The sequence below is a fragment of the Salvelinus fontinalis genome, chromosome 27 (assembly GCF_029448725.1).
Source record: "Salvelinus fontinalis isolate EN_2023a chromosome 27, ASM2944872v1, whole genome shotgun sequence".
In the NCBI taxonomy this organism is placed as follows: Eukaryota; Metazoa; Chordata; class Actinopteri; order Salmoniformes; family Salmonidae; genus Salvelinus; species Salvelinus fontinalis.
In genome coordinates, this window is record NC_074691.1 from 6,805,283 (window position 1) to 6,821,927 (window position 16,645).

Sequence of the window (16,645 nt, forward strand, 5' to 3'; positions counted from 1 at the left end):
TATAGAGTGTATTTGTTAGGTATTCAGACCCCTTGACTTTTTCCACATTTTGTTACGTTACAGCTGTATTCTAAAATGGTTTAAATGTCCCGTCCCCCCCACAATCTACACAAAATACCCCATAATGACAAAGCAAAAACATGTTGACATTTTTGCAAATGTATTATAAAAATTTTAAAAAACTGAAATAGCACATTTACATAAGTACTCAGACCCTTTACGCAGTACTTTATTGTAGAATCTTTGGTAGCTCAGGTCTCCTCAGAGATGTTCGATCGGGTTCAAGTCCGGGTTCTGGCTGGGCCACTCAAAGACATTGAGACTTGTCCTTAAGCCATTCCTGCGTTGTCTTGGCTGTTTGCTTAGGGTCATTGTCCTGTTGGAAGGTGACCCTTTGCCCCAGTCTGAGGTCCTGAATGCTCTGGAGCAGGTTTTCATCAAGGATCAGCAGACCAGAGAATCTTGTTTCTCATGTTCAGAGTCCTTTAGGTGCCTTTTGTCCAACTCCAAGCGGTCTGCTATGTGCCTTTTACTGAGGAGTGGCTTCCGTCTGGCCACTACAATAAAGGCCTGATTGGTGGAGTGCTGCAGAGATGAGAGAACCTTCCAGAAGGTCAACCATCTCAGCAGAGGAACTCTGGAGCTCTGTCAGAGTGACCATCGGGTTCTTGCTTACCTCCATGACCAAGGCCCTTCTCCCCCGATTGCTCAGTTTGGCTGGGCGGCCAGCTCTAGGAAGAGTCTTGGTGGTTAAGAATGATCGAGGCTATTGTGCTCTTGGGGACCTTCAATACTGCAGACATTTTTTTGGCATCCTTCCTCAGATCTGTGCCTCAACACAATCCTGTCTCGGAGCTCTACGGACAATTCCTTCGACCTCATGGCTTGGTTTCTGCTCTGATATGCACTGTCAACTGTGGGACCTTACATATACAGGTGTGTGCCTCTCCAAATCATGTCCAATCAATTGAACTTACCACAGGTGGGCTCCAATCAAGTTGTAGAAACATCAAGGATGATCAATGGAAACAGGATGCACCGGAGCTAAATTTAGAGTCTCCTAGCAAAGGGTCTGAATACTTATGTCAGTAAGGTATTTGTTTTTTATACATTTGCTAGGATTTTCACTTTGTCATTATGGGGTAGTGTCTAGATTGATGTGGATTTTTTTTATTTAAATCGATTTTAGAATAAGGCTGAAACATAAAATGTGGAAAAGGGGAAGGGTGAGAAAGTGAGAAAGAGCGAGCGTGACTATATAGTCTGGTTTAGGAAGGGAATGTCTAAGCAGTGTTTTATGGAAACAAGGTGTTCCTCAAGGACTGCAAGGAGTAGTGGCAGAGGTGGTTTAACTAAACAGCAGCCCATGTAGGTGTCTGTGGAGATGCCTGCTCACCTGCCCTTCAGCACAGGCATCATGACGAGATGCATGAAAGACACCTTCACTCTACATTTTCACACTTCAAAAAGTCATTCCATGTTCGCGTCATGCATTATATTATCCTGCAAAATAGTTCATTTTGCACACTTCTTTATCTTTACATTTGTACATGTTGCATTAGATAGACATTTTAGGCTGACTAGAAAGATTCATCTCTTTTGGTTTTGTTGCTCATACTTGCTGTACTCTGACCTTTTTGGGCCAGACTATGATCTATTCATTTTTAGTGTACTTCATGCTCATGCATTGCAAAATTAGGGGGCAGGGAGGAAACTTGCCAGAAGTGAACATGGGTAGTACAGTAGTAGCTAGCTGGAATGCATGGGTGATTCATATCGTTGCCCTACTATGTATTCAGAAGACAGCCAATAAAGAACATGAATAACTTCAGTGGGGTAAGGAAATGTTCAGCCTATAATTAGCTAACAAAGAAAACATACATTTGACTAGCTAGCCAATTTCAAGTTGATAGCAAGCAAGCTAAAGTTTATTAACTGGCTGGCTGTCTATGGGCTGAACAAAGCTAGCTAATGTTAGCTGTACTAGCAATCGTTCGTTGCTACTTGCTAGCCACAAGAGCATAACGTTTAACAGGTTGCAGTTGCCTAGTGTAAAAAAGTTGTTATAACGTTTAGAAAATGTGTGTGATGATTTTTGCGCCCTATTCATGATATTAAATCGGCAAACAATGTCCGAACTCCAACAGTTTGTTCTAGCTAGCTAGCTAGCTAGCCACTGTGTGTGCTTGCTTATGCCGGCAGGGCTGGCTGGAAGCGGAAGGGCAATCCTATGTAAAACAATAGATCATGATTCGTACAATTAGAAATGGGGATATCCAACCAGCGTAGGGTGTTGCCTTGAAGTCTGAGGGCAGAGCCCCTTCATTATCATCGCTTCGTGCTGACACATCAAAGCAGCCTTTCCAGACTTTCAAGTCAGGGACGTAGAGAGGCTGGTGTTCGGGAGAGCAAGGTTAGTCTTGCCGAGTGAGAGAGGTGCACATTTTGACATACAGTACAATGAGTCAGAGGGGTTTATTGCCCTTTAAGAGAGGGAAAATGATTGTATTTGCTGTCATCGTGGTTTCTGACAGCTTCAGTGACAGAGATACCAGCATGGTGATGAGGACTGATGACAGCAATGGACACAGTAAGACCGATCGTGATGTCATGCTGTATTACCACCATCACACGGACTCGGACTGCCAGGAAAAAGTCTGACAGAGGGCATGTCTGTATGCGCACGCTCGTCACGCAAAGCCCTTGCCTTCAGCCAAAGTGGAGGGCATAGTAAGCTATTATCCATTAATATCAAAATGGGTTTTCATTACAATTTTTCCCCCATCACTTGGCGTTGGATCGATAACGGAAGGAATGAAATGGGGGCCATTGTGAAACAGAACAGCAGCGAAGTCCAGGCATTTTACTTCAATCAGCAAAACACTAACAAGTAAAGGATGATATAGCATAAACAGTGTGTGTGTGTGTGTGTGTAAGAGAGAGTAGAGCGTGAGAGCTCGCATGGGAGTGTGTGTGCATTGTGTGTACTACACATAAATATTACTGCTGAGACCAAGTCCTTATTAATGGCCATTACACATGCTACGTCGGCAACCTAGTCCCATTGGAGTGCCACTGCCAGGCCATCTCTGGAGGAGCATTAGAGCCAAACCCAGCAGTCTGGGGGCTAAATATAGCAGCAGGGTCGTCTGACTCCGCACCCAGAATAGACTGACCCAACCCAGCCTGTCCTGGCCCACGCTCTGACAGCCATGCTGCATGTCAACAGCTCCCTCACATTCACTCACAGCCCTGTCCATCACTCACAGCCTTGTCCATCACTCACAGCCTTGTCCATCACTCACAGCCCTGTCCATCACTCACAGCCCTGTCCATCACTCACAGCCCTGTCCATCACTCACAGCCCTGTCCATCACTCACAGCCCTGTCCATCACTCACAGCCCTGTCCATCACTCACAGCCCTGTCCATCACTCACAGCCCTGTCCATCTGCACAGGGGCTGTGTCCCAAATAGCACACCATTCCCTATATAGTGCACGACTATTGACTAGGGCCATAGGAAATATGGTCCCATTTGGGACACCCTTACAGATTAGGGTTGAATGGCGGGAAACCGTTTACCGAGATTTACTGCCTAAAACCACTCCCTTTTCCCGGGATGATAATAAGAAATTATTAATATGAAGAGAATAGCGCGAAAATGTAACTGAAAATATGCGACCGTCTAAATCTGGCTCCTCTACGCCCCCTGCATGATGAATCATCAACGCTCAGGGTGGAGACAGACAGCCCATCTCAGTACGGAGCGCAGTTCACAATGCCTGTAGACCTCTCTCATCCTGGTAACTTCATTTCTTGTGACAGGTAGGCCTACATTTGCGGCAGCATAGTCTATACTACGGTAATCTAAAAACCCCAATGTGCATCTAAATTGACCCATCTCCATCTAGCTTTCGGGGGTCAACTTAATTATTTTGTTGTAAAGATGCATTTTTTTTTTTTATTGCAGCTGCAGAGTTTCAAAAACAGCCCATCCCTCGAATATAGCTGCTTTAAAATCAGTGGACGCGTGAGCACTCCGTCTTTCTCTCTCCATCAATTCCATTCCAATTGCATGCAAAATAGATCATCCGGTTCCAGATTAATATATAGCCCTATACCACACACAGACATATTCATATATAAACGGAGAGAGATAGATGTATATATGTCCTAGCCTACCTCTAAGGTAACAAATGCTATCCAGTATTAGCCTTATATTTAGCTAATTAATGACGGATGCATATTATGCATAATAAGCTTCGAACTCATAGCCTCTGTCTCTTGCGCAATATTCACACACACCTGTGCTCCGCTTGCATCTCTCCTTAGAAAAGGCTTCTTAGCTCTTAGAGTCCCATGCAGGAAAAGCTAGACTAGAATAGCTTGCTGGACATTAATTTTCGCATTTCTTATACCAATAGACTATTCGAAGAGGGACGCAAACTCTTGTTTGTTGAATGTTAAATACAGCAGCCAATATAACTCAAGGGTAGTTTGAAAGAAGAACGAACGCGCGATGGCGGTAGCCGTTATTTCGTTAGACCCATAGGCTAACCATTCAATATTTGTGAAGAGAAGTGAAAGCCTTCTGTGTTTAATTCTAGTCCTATTTATTCAAGGATGTCATTAGAATAAGGACATTGAAACTTATTTCATTTAGAGTAACAGTTGAAAGCGAGGAAGGAATAAAGTAACAAGAGCGAGAGAGAAAGGAGGAAGGCTAATAACAGGGGAAATATTATGATAGATATACACTACCAGTCAAAACTTGACACAACTACTCATTCAAGTTTAAAAAAAATGTTTTACCACTTTCTACATTGTACAATAATAGTGAAGACGTCAAAACTATGAAATAACAAATTTGGAATCATGTAGTAAGCAAAAAAAAGGGTTATCAAAAAAATTTATATTGGAGATTCTTCAAAGTAGCCACCTTTTGCTTGACAGCCTTGCACTCGCTTGACATTCTCTCAACCAGCTTCACCTGGAATGTTTCCCCAACTGTCTTAATTTACAGACCCATGCCTTGTGCCAGTTGTGATAGGAAGGGCAGGCTGGGGATTGACGAGCCCTCTGCCTTTCAGTTACTGGTGTCACCAATGAAAAGGGTCCCGATGTTTCTAGTTAAAGTGAACGCGTAATGTGATAACTACTGCAGAAGAGTAGCCTACTCTGGACAGATATTTAGGTAGGTGTAAAATGACTAAATGAAACATACCTGCTGCTGTTGAGGATACTGCATTCCACTCATGCCCACCTGACCCCTCCCGTGCATTCCCATTGGATAGCGGTGAGGAGAAGGCGATCCGTATGGCTGGCCAGGGTAAGACCCGCCCCCGCCCTGTTGTTGCTGGGAGTAAGGGTTGTTGCCTATGCCGTAGAGCTGAGAGCGCTTCATGGCCATGGCGTCCATGGGTGGCACCTAACAGAGAGAGAGAGGATGAGTTGGTACATGGTAGGGCTTGTGTTATAAACAGTTAACAGTTGAGGTTAAAGCTTGCAAATTTAAAATGTCTCTCTTAAACTGGGCATACACTACACAACTTCTAAAATCTTAACTTCGATGTGCTCACATTTCCAGATGTCCTTGTCCCAAATCTTTCATTCCATCCATACTCAACTACAGGACAGGGGGTGCTCACATTCCCTAGTTAATCCTGCCCTGGTTTCTCAGTTGTCGTAGGAAATAAATGCAGACACAAACAGTGATCTGCTTTATTAGTGTGCAGATTATTATGTGCCATAATATCACAAAAGGAGACAGAGGTTTCATTGATATTACCTTGATTTAACTAGGCAAGTCAGTTAAGAACAAAATCTTATTTTCAATGATGGCCTAGGAACAGTGGGTTAACTGCCTTGTTCAGGGGCAGAACAGATTTTTACCTTGGGGATTTGATCTTGCAACCTTTCGGTTACTAGTCCAACGCTCTAACCACTAGACTACCTGCAGGTGCAGAATAAGGAATCATCTTTTTGGTTTCTGTCATGGTAGGATGCAAATGTAGTATTGGTGGAGTTCGTTTTGCAAGGCCCCGTGTCCCGTGTGGGTGTAGATTTTGTTTATGGAATGGTCTAAAATGAGCAAACGCCACCCATCCGGCAATTTAAAATGAACCCATTGAAAAGGCAGCCATGTTCCCTCCACAGTGACACCAATGGGTATTCCATCACCTAGGTCCACAAGGTGCGTGTTGTCGTTTTTCTCTTCACCACATATACATATATATATACATATACATATACATATACATATATATATATATATATATATATATATATACACACACACACACACACACATATATACACACACACAATTTATTTTTGGCAATTTTCGGTTAGGACTTGCCAAAGAAAAATGATAGCAACATGGTCCAATCCTGACTATCAATACTCAAATTCCAGTATGAAAGCTGCCCAGTATTGAAGTAGACCTATTCCCCATGTCCTGCAAACTACAAAAGTATTTTTTTATATCTCAATGAAATCAGCGCTCTCCATCACTTCAGCAGAGCCCAATCAACTGGCATCAACTGGCAGACATGGGTCTAGTGGTTGGTAAAGATATCCAGGCTAATGTGCCGTCAAGTGCTTTGGGAGTCAGGTTATTCTCGAGAGACTCGGCAAGCTGTGCCAAAAAAAAAAAAAAAAATTCAAGCAAATCTTTTTATGTCACTGCCAAGTTCAGGCCAATTGAAGCACCACTTACAGAAACTGTGAGCAAATCGAGAAAGCCTGAGAGGCCACTTTAAACGAGCAGTCTAAGTGTCAGCAGTCATGCCTGGGCACCCTGAGTTAACACACACGGGTAAGGTAGACAGCCTATTCTGGGGGGGGGAAAATGGAAAAAAAACTCAGAAGGGATTCTCGTCAATGAAAGCATGTGGAGGATGTTGCACTAACATTGTCTTTTGTAAAATTACTGTACACCTGGCAGCGTCCAAAGTAAATCAATTATTGTTGGGACTAAGAAACAAAAAGACCAAAGCAAACACCAATCAAATTTACATTTCCCAGAATCCAGCATGGTAAACACAAATGGCTAACAGTTGAAAAAGAAAAACATCTACTAAACATGATCTTGACTGCAGGATCAGTTTTAATCCCAAAGACCCAAACCCTACACCTTTTAGACCAAACAAGTACACAACACTTCTAATACGGTCGAAAGCAAAATAAACATGTAACCCACTTCCATGGGTGCTTCCGGTGTATACGGTGAAAAACACTGCTGCTTCTTTATGGGACCAAACTCTTCAAAACTTTTTTTTTATTATTCAAAAATGTTCAAAGTGTAAAACAAAGATCAGCCCGTAAATGAAGGCAGCTGAAGTCTGAATCCGGTGAGGGTGAAAGAGTCAATTGACAGACTTTTGGGGAATATTTGGCTAGCCTAGCTATAAACTTCGCTGGTTATCTACCTTGAACGGCAATAACAGAAACACTTAACTGCTAAAACATACGGACTCCGGTAGAAATCTACACAGTGGTGAGAAAAGCATGGAGCCGAATTTATCAACAAAGAAAGTGCCAATAGCATGGATAATCTCATGGAGATAAGGAGCCTAGGTACAAAGATGGAAAAAAAGATTGACAAAATGAAGGTGGGTATTGAAAAAGGAATGAATAGTAAAGTTGACAGCTTACGTGCATCTTTGGAGAAAGCCATTCAGCATAATCATACAGCTATGCTGACTCAACTGGAGAAAAATAACAAGCAGCTACAAGACCGCATAGCTCTTGAAGTTGGACGTCTGGAGTCCTGTGTAGAATTCCTAGAATAGGTACCGCCAAATCAAAGTTCGACCCAAACAGGTCTATCATAGTGGCAGGACTGCCAGCTGATGAAAAAGAGGACCTAATCTCCAAAGTGAACGTGTTGATATTGGTTGGCCTAGGCTGCAAAACAGGTGATTGCAGTTGAGAGGATGAGGGAGAGAGGTAAAGGTCCCGGGGTTGTGAAGGTGGAGTTTCTGTCCGTGGAGGAGAAAGTAGCCCTGTTATGGGAAAAACAAAAGCTTGCGAGGCCATCCTGATCATGACAAAGTCTTCCTTCGATCAGCCAAGTCCCACACCGATCGCCTTATAGAACTGCTCTTCAAGACGCTGCTGGGGGAAATAACAGGAGGAAAGGACTATTTCGTCACGGGAAGTGGGCGGGTCATGAAACGAGATCAACCAGAGGGACATGTATGGTATGGACAGAGCAGAAAAACTATTGTGAAAGCCCTAGGGGTTCTGGGGGAGTGGGAATGTGTGTAAAGTTGTGTGTTCATGCTATTCTCCACCTGAACAGTCTACGTGGGTTAGAGATACATCCCTCCTTCTATAGTCATTTGTTAAGTCAAGTATACCTATATACAGAAGCAGATGCTATTTACATATGTGGGGATCTTAATAACTTCTTATGGCTGGGGGCGCTATTTTCACATTCGGATAAAAAGCTTGCCCAGAGTAAATTGCCTGCTACTCAGGCCCATATTATTAGTAGATTTGGATAGAAAACCCTCTGAAGTTTCTAAAACTGTTTGAATGATGTCTGTGAGTATAACAGAACTCATATGGCAGAAAGCAACCTGAGAAAAAATCCAACCAGAAAGTGGGAAATCTGAGGTTTGTAGGTTTTCAAGTCTTTGCCTATCCAAGATAGTGTACATTTGGTCCAATTGCACTTCCTAGGGCTTCCACTAGATGTCAACAGTCTTTAGAACCTTGTTTCAGGCTTCTACTGTGAAGGGGGAGCAAATGAGAGCTGTTTGACTAAGGGGTTTGAACATTATTGAAGATTTATGATAAAAACATCCTAAAGATTGATTCTATACATCGTTTGACGTGTTTCTACGAACTGTAATAGAACTTTGAGGAGGTATTTGGACATAAATGGACTTTATCGAACAAAACAAACATTTATTGTGGAACTGGGATTCCTCGGAGTGCATTCAGATGAAGACCATCAAAGGTAAGTGAATATTTAATGCTGTTTCTGACTTCTGTTGACTCCACAACATGGCGGGTATCCGTATGGCTTGTTTTGGTCTCTGAGCGCTGTACTCAGATTATTCCATGGTGTGCTTTTGCTGTAAAACTTTTTTTAAATATGACACAGCGGTTGCATTAAGGAGAAGTATATCTTTAATTCCATGCATAACACTAGTATTTTCCTTAACATTTATGATGAGTATTCCTGTAAATTGATGTGGCTCTCTGCAAAATCACCAGATGTTTTGGAAGCAAAACATTACTGAACATAATGCGCCAATGTAAACTGAGATTTTTGGATATAAATATGAATTTATCGAACAAAACATACATGTATTGTGTAAAATGAAGTCCTATGAGTGCCATCTGATGAAAATCAAAGGTTAGTGATTAATTTTCTCTCTATTTCTGATTTTTGTGACTCCTCTCTTTGGCTAGAAAAATGGCTGTGTTTTTATGTGACTAGGAGCTGACCTAATATAAATCGCATGGTATGCTTTCGTCGTAAGCATTTTTGAAATTGGACACTGTTGTGGGATTAACAACAAGTTTATCTTTAAAATGTTGTATAATACCTGTATGTTTGAGAAATTTAATTATGAGATTTGTTTGAATTTGGCGCCCTGCACTTTCACTGGCTGTTGTCAAATCAATCCCGTTAAGTTCTTACAGCTGAAATCCCGTTAACAGTCAAATTGGGAGGTTAGATGACTATATAAATGATATTGATGATATTACATGGCCTGTTGCTTTGGATTACTTTGTTAATCATCATGGGGAAACCCTATTAGAATTCCTTCGGGACTCTAACATGTGTATAATTAATGGAAGGATATGCCCCTTAAACGATAACTGTACATTCATACAGTATCTGTCAAAGGAAAAGCTGTGATAGTCGTGGAGGGTAACTACGCAGTCTGTCTAGAAACTTGTTTGGCATTTAAGGTGTCATCTCCTACACAGATGGTTGAAGAATGCAGATGTTTTGACTTAAACTGGAGAGAAAAAGTAGACTTCCTGATTACTCTTTTATCCATGATATTTTCTGGTTGGCCACAAACCTTCTCAGCCAGGTATTACTGTGCATCATTCGGAGCAAACGATACAGGCTTAAATGTAATTAAAGAAAAGTGCAAAATGACTTTCTATGTTCTGAAATGGCATGTAGAGCTCTGGTGAAACTCATCGAAACCCTGTAAAGATTCCAAGAAACAACATTTGATTTAGATGTGTGGTTTGAAAAAAATTGATATTATATACTCTGAAATGGGGGAAGAAATGAGAATAAAGAATAGACCCAAGTCCAGGAAAGATTACAAGCCTTATTGGAATGACTAGTTAAGGGATCCATGGTCAGTAAAATGCTGACCACACCGCTTGCATCACAAAATAAAAGTACACATACATGTTATTCAATCATTGCACCCACACCGCTCGTGCGCCTCTTGCGTAGCCTGGCGCTAAAATAGAACTTGGTTCTATTTGTGACGCTTGACGCGCTGCAAGTCCCGTCTCTCCAATCTCCTCATTGGTTTTTGAGGAGCATATACCCACGTGGGTGAATGAAAGATGAACTGAGGTCCACACTGCAGTCGGTAGTGGTAATGCACCTTAAAGTTGGTTGCCAACCGCCATATAAAGTCCAAAGAAGAAGAAGCCTGAAGGAGGAGAAATTACTAGAAACTAAATCGGTTTACCCTTTTAACTGTGGATTAATTGTCAGAGTGGATGACCATGTGCATTTCAGGTAAAATAATAACCCAATATCCTAGGACAAATTAGCTAGCTAGCTAAATTGCCATCAATGTTTAATGCTTTTTGGACCTGTCACCAAATTAATATAGTTGGTTCAGACTTCGTTTTGATATTTCAACCTCCGTGTCCCAATTGCGTCTGGGGTGGGTGGACAAAAAAATCAACATGCGGGAGTAGGCGCGCGATCGGTCTGATCAGCATGTCATACACAAAGCTGAATACTTATTTGTACAGTGTAAAGATAGAAATACAAGATAACATTTTAGGAAGGAATTTAAGAAAAACCAGCATGTTTGACTGTGCCAATTCGAACGGAGATATCAGAGAGGGCAGTTACTACACCTTGAAGAGACTTATTTTCTACCTTTAGTCAGTTAAGAACAAATTCTTATTTTCATTGAAGGCCTAGGAACAGTGAGTTAACTGCCTTGTTCAGGGGCAGAACGACAGATTTTTTTTACCTTGTCGGCTTGGGGATTCGATCTTGCAAACTTTCGGTTACTAGTCCAACGCTCTAACCATTAGGCTACCTGCCGCCACAGTTACAGGAATCCTCAAGTTTGAGACAAATAAACAAGTTAGGACCAACACGACATGAGAAAATTCCAATGAAAGTCAGGGAATAGCAGGGGGGGGGTTTGAACTCTGATATTACACAGGTACTTAAGGAGTGGGAGAAGTGGTTTGCTAGTTTGTTCTCAGGTAACAAAAATGTGGCATATTTTGAGGAAGAATTTTATAAAGACATATGTTCCCTGAGAACTAAAATGCAAAATACAATGTTAAAACCGCCTGAACAACACAGAGGTGGAAAAAGTACACAATTCTCATACTTGAGTAAAAATAAAGAGATCTTAATATAAAATAACTCAAGTAAAAGTCTAAAAGGTATCAGATTTGAAATGCACTTAAGTAGTGGTGGGAAAAAATACTACATTTTCATACTTGAGTAAAAGTAAAGTAAATGCTATACGTCAAATTCCTTACATTTAACAAACCAGACAGCACAATTTCCTTTTTTATTACTTTTGACAGCCAAGGGCACACTCCAACACAACTTACAAAGGAAGCGTTTATGTTTAGTGAGTCCACCAGATCAGAGGCGTTAGGGATGACCAGGGACGTTCTCTTGAGAAGTGTGTGAACTGGACCTTTTTCCATGTACTGCTCAGCATTCAAATTGCAATTAGAACTTTTAAGTGTCATGTATGGAGTAAAAAGTACATCATTTTCTTTAGGAACGTAGTGAAGTAAAAATACTAGTAAAGTAAAGTACAGAAACCCCCAAAAACGACTTATGTAGTACTTCAAAGTATTTTTAAAGTACTTTACACCACTGAATACACAGTGCATTCGGAAAGTATTCAGACCCCTTGACTTTTTCCACATTGTTACATTACAGTCTTATGCTAAAATGGATTCGTAAATAAAATCAATCCTCAGCAAACTACACACAACACGCTATAATGACAAAGCAAAAACTGCAAATGTATTAATAGAAATGCCTTTACAAAGTATTCAGACCCTTTGCTATGACACTCAAAACTGAGCACAGGTGTATCCTGTTTCCATTGAACATCCTTGAGATGTTTCTACATCTTGGAGTCCACTGGTGGTAAATTAGCATTGATTGGACATGATTTGGAAAGGCACACACCTGTCTATGTAAGGTGCCACAGTTGACAGTGTATGTCAGAGCAAAAACAAAGCCATGACCTCAAAGGAATTGTCCGTTAGAGCTCTGAGACAGGATTGTGTCGAGGCACAGATCTGGGAAAGGGTGCAAAAACAATTCTGCAGCATTGAAGGTCCCTAAGAATACAGTGGCCTCAATCATTCTTAAATTGAAGAAGTTTGGGACCACCAAGACTCTTCCTAGAGCTGAACGCCCAGACAAAATGAGCAATCGGGGGAGAAGGGCCTTGGTCATGGAGGTGACCAAGAACATGATGGTCACTCTGACAGAGCTCTAGAGTTCCTATGTGGAGATGGGAGAAACTTCCAGAAGGACAACCATCTCTGCAGCACCCCTGGACAGATGGAAGCCACTCTTCAGGAAAGGCCCATGGTAGCCCGCTTGAAGCTTGCCAAAAGGCATCTAAAGAATCTCATACCATGAGAAACAAGATTCTCTGGTCTGATGAAGCCAAGATTGAACTCTATAGCCTGAACGCCAAGTATCACATCTGGGGGAAACATGGCACCATCCCTATAGGGAAGCGTGGTGGTGGCAGCATCATCATGCTGTGGGGAAGTTTTTCAGCAGCAGAGACTGGGAGGCTAGTCAAACTCGAGGCAAAAGATGAACGGAGCCTGCTCCAGAGCTCTCAGGTTTACCTTCCAACAAGACAACAACCCTAAACACACAGCTAAGAAAAAACAGGAGTGGCTTCGGGACAACTCTCTGAATGTCCTTGAGTGGCCCAGCCAGAGCCTGGACTTGAACCTGATCGAACATCTCTGGAGAGAACTGAAAATAGCTGTGCAGCAACGCTCTCCATCCAACCTGACAGAGCTTGAGAGGATCTGCAGAGAAGAATGGGAGAAACTCCCCAAATACAGGTATGCCAAGCTTGTAGCATCATACCCATGAAGTCTCAATGCTGTGAAGGTGCTTCAACAAAGTACTGAGTACTTAGGTAAGTGATATTCCCCAACAAATTATATTTGTAATAAATTTGCTAAAATGTATTTTTTTTTTTATGTTTTTGCTTTTTATTATGGGGTATTGTATGTCGAGTGATGAGGGGGAAAAAACAATTGAATACATTTTGGAATAAGGCTGTAACGTAACAAAATGTGGAAAAAGTAATGGTGTCTGAAAACTTCCGACGGCACTGTATGTAACCCATACTTAAAGGAGCTTTTCTGTGGCAGAAGTTAAGGTGATTGACGCTGCAAATAAAAATGGGAAAGTGAAACATTGAACTGCCTAATTAAGTTTTAAAATCCAAATTTGTTTTGACTACAGTACACTGCCATCCATAAGTCTATAGTAAATTCCATTCTCAAATCTTCAAAACAATGTGACTGAATTATAGAGGCATACATTTATGAAGTACGGTCTATAAAATTATATTCATCCATCCTCAACAAAAGGCTAATTACCTTTTGAGGATCAAAACGTTCTAGGGGAAGAACAAAATTGGTATGGTAAATCCAGAGCCTCTATAGATCATATCTTCTCCGTCTGTAATAATCAGACATAGATTACACAAAGCCTACTTTAGCATGTTTCAGTGATCTTTTAGCCTATAGTTTGTTAAAGACAGGGGTTGATGGGAAATTGTATCATGCAATCCAGTCTCTTTACAAAGTACCAATTGCTTGAGTGCGTGTTAATGAATATGGTACAGATTGGTTTCCCACACCCTCCGGTGTAAAACAAGGAGCCGCCTTATCACCGACTTTGTTCGCTATGTTTATACATTATTTGGCAAAATAATTTAAACAGTTAAATATTGGAGTAAAATAGCATTTCATCATTATATGCTGATGTTATTTTGATGGCAGAAACTGAACAAGACCCGCAGAAACGTTTAATTTGTATAGTTAATTGGTGTAAAAGATGGAGACTCTTGATCAACCAGACAAAAACACAGATAAAGCATTTTGGAAAACCACGTACTAAAGAGAAGTGTTTTTCAGTTTTGTTTTGGTGAAAACATTGAGTTTACTAGTAATTATAAATATTTGGGTATTTTTATTGATGAACATGTGCCCTAGACGACTCGGCAAGTAGAGCTCTTCGGGGAGTTATAGGAGAAACAGAAACACTGAAAGATATTGGTTATGCTACGTATTCCAAACTGTATCAGAGATGCGTGTGTCCTGTTCTGGAATATTCAGCACGAGTGCGGGGTGCTAAGAGGTATCTCAAAATCAAACATGTCCATAACAGAGCAGTACGTTACTTTAGGTGTTCACAAGTTTGAAACCTACACTTGCAATAACTGGGGACATGGGTTGGGAACCCTGTGAGGTGAGATGGAAGGCGTGTTTGGTGAGACTTTGGAATAGACTGTTGGATATGCCAACTGCCAGAATAGCTAGAAGGTAGGTAGCGGCAGGTAGCCTAGAGTGTTGGGCCAGTAACCGCAAGGTTGCAAGATCGAATCCCCGAGCTGACAAGGTAAAAAAAAAAAAATCTGTTGTTCTGCCCCTGAACAAGGCAGTTATCCCACTGTTCCCAGGCTGTCATTGTAAATAAGATTTTGTTCTTAACTGACCTGCCTAGTTAAATAAATAACATTTTTCAATGGGATCTATAGGGGAGCCTGGGCAACTGAAATGTCAGACTTTTTCAAACGTGACTGAACATCTGTACAAAAAACAAATCAAAGGAGACATTGATATTATCAGAAAACAACTTAATGCAATATTTCAAAAATGATTAGAGGAGATTAATCATAAACCCAAATTGACAACTTTTTGTTTGATTAAGGGTGAATTCATGTGTGTGAGATATATTATGTATAACCTACCTAAAAGCAAGAGATCGCTATGTGCACAGGTAAGATCAGGGATATTGCCTCTGCATATTGAAACAGGTCGGTATTGTGGCGAAATGGAAGAGACAAAACCTCGTATTGTGACCTCGAAGAAATAGAGAATGAAGCTCATTTTATCTTCTATTGGCCTATCTACCATGGCATATGCTTGCTCTTAATCCAGAAAGCACACCAGATACACCCTGGCATCTGTATATGTTATGTATGATTGTTATGTTATGTACATAAGCACAGTACCATTCAGAAATTGACACACCTACTCATTCAAGGGTTTTTCTTTATTTTACTATTTTCTACATTGTAGAATAATAGTGAAGACATCAACTCTGAAATAACACATGAAACCATGTAGTAACCAAAAAAAAGTGTTAAATAAATCAAATATATTTTATGAGATTCTTCAAAGTAGCCACTCTTTGCCTTGAGAGCTTTGCACACACTTAGCTTTCTCTCAACCAGCTTCATGAGGTAGTCACCTGGAATGCACTTCAATTAACAGGTGTGCCTTGTAAAAAGTTCATTTGTGGAATTTCTTTACCTCTTAATGCGTTTGAGCCAATCAGTTGTGTTGTGACATGGTAGGGGTAGGTATACAGAAGATAGCCATATTTGGTAAAAGACTCAAGTCCATATTATGGCAGGAATAGCTCAAACAAGCAAAGAGAAACAGCCAATCATTACTGTAAGACACGTTTCTTTGAAAGTTTCTTCAAGTGCAGTCACAAAAACCATCAGGAGCTATGATGAAACTGGCTCTCATGAGGACCGCCACAGGAAAGGAAGACAAAGTTAGCTTTGCTGCAGAGGATAAGTTCATTCGAGTTACCAGCCTTTGATTGCAGCCCAAATAAATCAAATCGATTTTTATTTGTCACATGGCCGAATACAAGCCCTGAACCATCAACGCAGTTAAGAAAAATGTTTAAATAACAAATAATTAAGGCGCAACAATAAAATAAACAGTAGCGAGGCTATATGCAGGGGTTTCCGGTACAAATTCAATGTGCGGGGGCACCGGTTAGTCAAGGTAAGTGAGGTAATATGCACTCGTATGTAGAGGTAAAGTGACTATGCATGGATAATAAACAGTAGCAGCAGCATAAAAATGGGGGCTGGGGTGGGGACAATGCAAATATTCCGGGTAGCCATGTGATTAGCTTGGGGGGGTAGAAGCTGGTAAGCCTTCTTTTTTTATATATATATATATAAATCGCCTGCCGTGCAGTAGCAGAGAGAACAGTCTATGACTAGGGTGGCTGGAGTCCTTGGCAATTTTTTGGACCTTCCTCTGACACCACCTGCTATAGAGTTCCTGGATGGCAGAAAGCACTACCCTCTGCAGTGCCTTGTGGTCGGAGGCCGAGCAGTTGCCATACCAGGCGATGAAACA

At 41.2% G+C, this 16,645-nt stretch overlaps 1 protein-coding gene across 7 annotated transcripts in view; it reads right to left on the reverse strand.

Moving 5' to 3' along the window:
- The window catches only part of arid1b (AT rich interactive domain 1B (SWI1-like)), a 115,242-nt gene that overhangs the window by 91,991 nt on the left and 6,606 nt on the right, over positions 1-16,645 (reverse strand). For all 7 annotated transcript variants that reach the window (XM_055884493.1, XM_055884492.1, XM_055884488.1 and 4 more), the window contains exon 2: positions 5,226-5,429. In XM_055884493.1, the coding sequence (XP_055740468.1) occupies positions 5,226-5,429 (204 nt within the window). The remainder of the gene's footprint in view (positions 1-5,225; positions 5,430-16,645) is intronic.